Source organism: Canis lupus, chromosome 4, assembly GCF_011100685.1.
Source record: "Canis lupus familiaris isolate Mischka breed German Shepherd chromosome 4, alternate assembly UU_Cfam_GSD_1.0, whole genome shotgun sequence".
Taxonomy (NCBI): domain Eukaryota; kingdom Metazoa; phylum Chordata; class Mammalia; order Carnivora; family Canidae; genus Canis; species Canis lupus.
Window position 1 is genome coordinate 49,654,160 of NC_049225.1, and position 8,272 is coordinate 49,662,431.

The 8,272-nt window shown below is 40.0% G+C and overlaps 1 protein-coding gene across 1 annotated transcript; it reads left to right on the forward strand.

Annotated features, from left to right (window-relative positions):
* Nucleotides 1-291: 291 nt before the first annotated feature.
* LOC100688858 (RNA-binding protein EWS-like) lies at nucleotides 292-2,283 on the forward strand. The gene is given in 4 exon segments (XM_038535456.1): nucleotides 292-552; nucleotides 555-831; nucleotides 834-1,946; nucleotides 1,949-2,283. Coding segments are annotated over 4 exon segments (1,986 nt in total).
* Nucleotides 2,284-8,272: the final 5,989 nt, after the last annotated feature.

Sequence of the window (8,272 nt, forward strand, 5' to 3'; positions counted from 1 at the left end):
TGTGGTAAATTTTAGACCTAGTTACAAAATAGTAAAAAAAAATTTTTTTCTCCCATCCACAGAGGGATAGAGGGATACCTTCCTCTATCCCATGCCTATTTTCCATTATATAGCTATATGTGTAGTAACAAGGAGGAAAAAACAGGACATTTTATAGAGAAAAGCCCTGGGTAGAATTTTATTCAGAGGGAAAGGGAGGAGTATGGTTTTCAAAGGCAAAGTCAATACTGTATTGTTTCTTTGACTTGCTTTCAGAAATAGTATTAGGAGAATGAGAGGGAAGGAGAGAAAATGGCATCCACGGGTTACAGTACCTACAGCCAAGCTGCAGCCCAGCAGGGCTACAGTGCATACAACGCCCAACCAACTCAAGGAGATGCACAGACCACCCAGGCATATGGGCAGCAGAGTTATGGAACCTATGGACAGCCCACTGATGTCAGCTATACCCAGGCTCAGACCACTGCGACCTATGGGCAGACCGCCTATGCAACTTCTTATGGACAGCCTCCCGCTGGTTATACTACTCCAACTGCTTCCCAGGCATACAGTGTCAGCCTGTCCAGGGGTACGGCACTGGTGCTTATGATACCATCACTGCTACGGTCACTACCACCCAGGCCTCCTATGCAGCTCAGTCTGCATATGGCACTCAGCCTGCTTACCCAGCCTATGGGCAGCAGCCAGCAGCCACCACATCTGCAAGACCACAGGATGGTAACAAACCCGCTGAGACTAGTCAACCTCAATCTAGCACAGGGGGTTACAACCAGCCCAGCCTAGGACAGAGTAACTACAGTTATCCCCAGGTACCTGAGAGCTACCCCATGCAGTCACAGCACCACCATCTTATCCTCCTACCAGCTACTCCTCTACACAGCCAACTAGTTATGATCAGAGCAGTTACTCTCAGCAGAACACCTATGGGCAGCCGAGCAGCTATGGACAGCAGAGTAGCTATGGTCAACAAAGCAGCTATGGGCAGCAGCCGCCCACTAGTTATCCCCCCCAAACTGGATCCTACAGCCAGGCTCCAAGTCAATATAGCCAACAGAGCAGCAGCTACGGGCAGCAGAGTTCAATCTGACAGGACCACCCCAGTAGCATGGGTGTTTATGGGCAGGAGTCTGGAGGATTTTCCGGACTAGGAGAGAACCAGAGCATGAGTGGCCCTGATAACCGGGGCAGGGGAAGAGGGGGATTTGATCGAGGAGGCATGAGCAGAGGTGGGCGGGGAGGAGGACGCGGTGGAAGGGGCAGCGCTGGAGAGCGAGGTGGCTTCAATAAGCCTGGTGGACCCATGGATGAAGGACCAGATCTTGATCTAGGCCCACCTGTAGATCCATATGAAGACTCTGACAACAGTGCAATTTATGTGCAAGGCTTAAATGACAATGTGACTCTAGATGATCTGGCTGACTTCTTTAAGCAGTGTGGAGTTGTTAAGATGAACAAGAGAACCGGACAACCCATGATCCATATCTACTTGAACAAGGAAACAGGAAAGCACAAAGGTGATGCTACAGTATCCTATGAAGACCCACCATCTGCCAAGGCTGCTGTGGAGTGGTTTGATGGGAAAGATTTTCAAGGAAGCAAACTTAAGTTTTCTCTTAAGAAACCTCCAATGAACAGCATGCAGGGTGGTATACCTCCCCGTGAGGCCAGAGGGATGCCACCGCCACTCCGTGGAGGTCCAGGGGGCCCAGGAGGTCCTGGGGGCCCCATGGGTCGCATGGGAGGCCGTGGAGGAGACAGAGGTGGCTTTCCCCCAAGAGGACCCCGGGGTTCCCGAGGGAACCCATCTGGAGGAGGAAACGTCCAGCACTGAGCTGGGGACTGGCAGTGCCCCAATCCGGGGTGTGGAAACCAGAACTTCGTCTGGAGAACAGAATGCAGCCAGTGTAAGGCCCCGAAGCCTGAAGGCTTCCTTCCACCACCCTTCCCGCTCCGGGCGGCCCTGGTGGCATGCGGGGAGGAAGAGGTGGCCTCAGGGACCGCGGTGGTCCCGGTGGGATGTTCAGAGGTGGCCGCGGTGGAGACAGAGGGGGCTTCCGTGGTGGCCGGGGCATGGACCGAGGGGGCTTTGGCGGAAGAAGACGAGGTGGTCCTGGTGGGCCCCCTGGACCTTTGATGGAACAGATGGGAGGAAGAAGAGGCGGGCGTGGAGGGCCTGGAAAAATGGATAAAGGCGAGCACCGTCAGGAGCGCAGAGACCCCGGGGAGACCCCGCAGAGCTGCATTGACTACCAGATTTATTTTTTAAACCAGAAAATGTTTTGAATTTATAATTCCATATTTATAATGTTGGCCACATTATGATTATTCCTTGTCTGTACTTTAGTATTTTTCACCATTTGTGAAGAAACATTAAAACAAGTTAAATGGTAAAAAAAAAAAAAAAAAAAGAGAGAGAGAGAGAGAGAAAAAAGAAATAGTATTAGTACATATTCAATAACACTGAAAGAAAGCATGATGTTTTAATGATCCTAAAGAAGCCAGGGCATGCTTTTAAAAAGAAATATGAAAATGAAATAAAACGAACTGAGAAAGACTCACAAAGAAATGACTAAAGAAAGAATTGGAGAAGGAAGGGTTAGGATGCCTTGGGACAGAGCAATTTAGAATAATGCATACATGTACTCAGGTGGAGAGCGAAGTCTCTGGCTAAATATTAGGCCTTCAGATACTGGTTACAATACTGCCATCGCAGGGAGTCCTTCTTTGACTAGAGCTCTAGGACAGACCCCCCTCTCCTCTCCTCTCCTGGCAACCTTCATTTTCTTTCATAGGGTTCCCATAGTTTGAAATTATGTATCTACTTGTCTGATTATAACTGCAGAGTCCATCTTTCCCATTTGATTGGTTGCTCCTTGAAAATAGGAACCATGTTTTGTGGATCTAGCATGCTGCCAATAAATACACTGAGCATTAATTCAATGCATAGCTGTTAATGATTAAATGGGGGCTGGATCACCAGAATTCTGGCCTTAGTCCACTGCTTGGGATAGAGAGAAATCATTTGGATTATCGGTGGTGTTTGCATCATTGCCAATGTTCATTTGCCCCTTAATCATCTCAATCAGTGGTCCTGATGTAGAGCAAATTTAACCCTGTCCCCATGGAACATTTTGAAATATCTGTGGACACGTTTTGCTGTCACAAACGGAGGCACTGAAAGTTGCCCAACATATGACATTGTGTTCATCTGTGTGTGTACATGTGTGCACACACACCTGCACACATACACACACTGCAGTTTACACTGAATATACATGACCTTCTAAAATGCAGAATGTGAAAAGTAATAGTAGTCACGACTAGGAGTTATACCACATATTAATTAAATACAGGTTAAAGAACTACCCAACTGTTTACCACTATATCAGTCTTGTGGTGCTATTATGTGGGCACAGCCTTTTTGTAAGGGCAAGCTTTAATTATACTTTAATATGAAGCATTTATCACTACTTATAAAGTATAAGGTTAGTATATAAACTCTACAAATAATAGTTTTTTAGTTACAAAATTTATAGTAGTAATTTCAGTAGTTGTCATAGATGAAATGGTAGTATAATATCTTAACGATGCCAAGACACCTGGGTGATTCAGTGGTTAAGCGTCTGCCTTGGGCTCAGGGTGTGATCCTGGAATCCCGGGACTGAGTCCCACATCAGGTTCCCTGCATGGAGCCTGCTTCTCCCTCTGCTATGTCTCTGCCTCTCTCTCTCTGTCTCTCTCTCTGTCTCTCATGAATAAATAAATAAAATCTTTAAAAAAAAAAATATATATATATATATAAAACAATGCCTAAGGGAGCCACTGGCATGGACAATTAATTGGAGAAAGTAGTAGTTGTACCACTGCTAGTAGTAATACTAATAACTCATATTCACTGAATGTTTATTGTGTATGCCACAGTTTGAGTTCTAGAAAGCAACTCTGAGATGGAGGTTAACAGTCCAAATATCAGTTGGAATCAGTATTTATGGAAGGGCAGAAGGCAGTTTGGGGTGGAGAAAAAAGTTGAATGCTTCAGCCAACTTAGGAGCCTCCCTAGTACTGGGGTGGCCTTTGGGACTTGGTCCTAAATTGCCAGAGGGATTGGGCCTATAGATTCCATGTTGATCTATCACTGATGCAGACTGTCCTAAGGGAGGCATGACCTTGGATGAGCAGTCTGCTTCAACTGAGGTAATCTCCTAAAGTCTGGAAGCCCTGCCAGCTGTTTTCAGCCAGCAATTCAGGGAATGAATTCATTCTTTTATCTTGAAAATGCTCCTCAGGGAATCCACCACATTGCACAAGGAACTGGCTTGACACATAATGTGCATTTTCTTAAGTTTTCACAGTACACCAAGAGGTTGGTGTTATTATCCCAACTATACAGATGACATAATTAGAGCCTAGAGAGTTCATAACTTTCTCAGGAAAAAAAAGCAAAAAGCACGATTCACTTTTATAAATAAATAAATAATGTTTGTTTCTTTCTTTATTTATTTATTATTTATCTTTGTATATATGTAAGTCTGGAAAGAATTGAGTTAAAGCAGTGATGTTAGGGTATAGATATGTGTTCCTATTTACCTAAATAACCTAAGTATATTTATTACTCTTGTCTCCTTCACTCTCAAGACTGTCCAGTTTAGATAATATAATAAAAGGTCACCCAAGGTAGGGCCAAAACTAAAGGTACCAGAGTGCAATACACTGAAGCTCAATGGCAAGGTAGTGTCAGAAGCCTAGGCCAGAAGAGGATTCAAGGAGCCTGAGAGTAGAAATTGAGAGAATAGGCTAAGGGTTTTTAAGGTCAAATCCCCTCAACCAGAAACATCAGCATAGCCTGGGAACTTGTTAGAAATGCAAATTAGCTATTGATTCAAACAACCTGGTACAGGGGTACCTCTCCACAACATACAGTTTCAAGGAAGCTTTCATGTAACTCTGATGCTTGTGCCAGTTTAAGAATCTCGGATAAATTCATAGACTGATTTGGTCAAGATGTTTATAACTACTTTCTTTTTATTTTGAAATTTTTTTAACTGTAGTCAAGAAGGACTAGTTTCCCAGCAAATAGAGGAGAAATTCCAGGAAGAAATGCTGGTTTTAAAGCTAAAAATTTTCCACAGTGCTGTGACTCACCAGGTCTAATGGTTCTTCACAGTTTTTTCTTCTTATTTCAGATAGGAGCTTTGTATTAATGTTGAGAGTCAGGTGTGTGGCCTCCAGAAGCCTAGTTTCTGGTGAAGCCTGCCTGTCTATCTCTCTCATTATATAATGGATATGTATAATAGAAAGATTAATATATATGTATAATATACACATATATATCCTTTGAATTGGGTAAGATCGAGTGTCCATCTCTATTTTCTTTATGAAATATCTCTGTGATCGTCTGTGGATCCACTGGAAACTGATGTGCCCAGGAAGAAACAAAAACCAGAGAGATATCACTTTAGCTCCTGATCTCAAAGCCAGAAAGAAAAGTAGACTTATCACAGAAGAAAAGAATGCATTTAATATATATTAATATTAATATATATTAATTAATATATTACATATTTATATAAATATATAATAAATATATATTTTAAATGTAGTTAGATGTTAGAATGTTAAAATATATATTTTTAAATGCATTCTTTATTCTATTCTATATATATACTTTAAATATATGCATGTATTATATATATTTACATATATATGTATACATGTATTACATATATATATTTATTTCTATCTCAAGATGTGAAAACATTTACAGTAAAAACTCCTATTTTAATGAGATCTTACAAACATTATATATGGATTGATCAGGAATGATATCAATGATATCATTGATATATGGATTGATTGCTCCAGAAAGCACAATATTTTCTGGGAGCTAAAAAACTGTCTAGATAGGAGTCATACTATTACCATTCCTATTTTTCGGCTGTATAGCGCTACACAGTTTATAGAGAACTTTGCATATGTGATTTTATCTCAGCTTCATGAAAGACCTGTGGGAGAGGTAAAATAGGTATTAATCCTCTCTCTCTCTCGATATATATATATATATATATATATATATATATCTGTCATTATATAATTGTACCATATAGTTTCACTGCCCTAAAAGTCCTCTGTGATCTGCTTATTCATCCCTCTCTCCCTATCCCTTCACCCCTTGTAACTATTGATTATTTTATGGTCTCCGTGGTTTTGTCTTTCCAGAATGTCATATTATTGCAATCATTCAGTGTGTAGCCTTTTCAGATTGGCTTCTTTCACTTGATAATTTGCACTTAAATCCCTTCAACGTCTTTTTTTTTTTTTTTTTTTTTTTACTTGATAGCTCATTTTTTTCAGCACTGAATAATATTTCATTGTCTGGTTGTACAACAGTTTATTTATCCATTCATCTACTGAAGAGCATCTTCATTTCTTACAAGTTTTGGCAATTATAGATAAGGCTGCTATAAACATCTATATGAAGGTTTAGTATGGACATAAGTTTTCATCTATTTGGGATAAATACCAAGAAGCATGATAACTAATCATACGATAACATATGTTTAATTTTGTAAGAAACCTCCATACTCTCTTCCAAAGTAACTGTACTATCTTGCATCCCTATAAATATGGAATGAAAGTTCCTGTTGCTCTACTTTTTGGACAGCATTTGGTGTTGTCAGTGTTCTGGATTTTAGACATTCTAACAGGCATTTAGTAGTATAATTCTCATTTCCCTGATGGCATATGATGTAAAGCATTTTTCATATGCTTATTTGCCATCTGTAAATCATTGGTAAGGTATCTGTTAAGGCCTTTCACCCATTTTTTAATTGGGTTGTTTTCGTATTACTGAGTTTTAAGAATTCTTTGTATATTTTGGATATAGTCCTTTATCAGATTTATCTTTTGCAAGCATTTTCTCCCAGTCTGTGGCTTATCTTACTATTTTCTTGATAACTAAGACTTCAAAAAACATTCTGCTGACTACTGTCGAAATCAAAACGTTGGCCTGGAGTTCATAGTTACATTGCCCCAGCAAAGATTTTTCTGAGCACCTACTATATATGGTGGCACGCTTGTAGACTTTAAGGATCAGACTGAACAAGACAGCTTCTATCATTCATTCAGCATCAGCCATCAGGTCTCTATGTAGAGTATCATTGGGTTTTCTATGTAGAGTATCATAGCCTTCAGGTCTCAATTGCCCTCACTGTCTCACTGAATTCCTAGAAATTTCAAAACTATTTTGAAATAAAATCTCTGTTACATCCTCCCTCCATTTCCTTTACCCTTGCATTTTAGGAAAATAGTCTTAAGAGAGAAAAGAGGTACTATTTCTATTAACTAGGGAATATGAACATCAGATGATAACAGGAATTGTGAAAGAATCACTTTTTTTCTGAATACAGGTGAAATAATGTTTACTTGCTTATTTTATTACAAAAGCAATGTATATTCCTCCTGAAAAACACAATTAGTACAAAATCAACTTTTATATATAATCACATCAAAATTATAATAATTATAAGGTGATTTCCAACCAGTATCTCTGTGTCTTCTTCATTCTTAGTGTGTGTGTCTGTGTTACATATATGTAAGCATATATGTAGATAAGTTATTCTTGTGAATCCTTGTATTGACATAACATCTCACATTTTAAATTTTGGCTTAAATAATCTCCAATTACTCAGTAAACAGAGGGACTATGAAGCTGTTAGGGGCAGAGAGTGCATCTTAAGTATTTTCCATGTCTATCATAGTGTCTAACATGTAGCATGGATCTAATTATTATTGAAAGTCTTATTGTACTTTATGTGGAGTAAAATGATTCGAAGAGAAAAAAAAGGCTTATTTAAGTTATAGGGTTCTCAAAAAATTTGGGATCAAGAGCTACTATAATGGCAGTACAATTTCCTCTTCTGTAAGAAGATACCTAACTGTCATGGAAAGGCAAACTGTTCTCTTGGAAAATGGATTAGTGGAGAGAATGACCAGACACTGAAGACCAGAGTGCAGTTGTCCTTTGAGCCTGGCTTTCCTTTGTACTTGTGAAAACCACAATGTCATTTTACCTACAGCCAATCAAAGGCCAGGTCCTGCTGGAAGTAAAAGATGACAGATGGACCACACCACTGAGTCTGCAAAAAGTGCGGCTTTTGGAAAAGTATGCTTTTTGTTATCTTCAGTGTTATCTTCAGACAGTATTGACCGGAGAAACTTTGACTTTTTAATGTTTTCTTGACAAAAAGACTATTTCAGACACCATCTCAGTGCT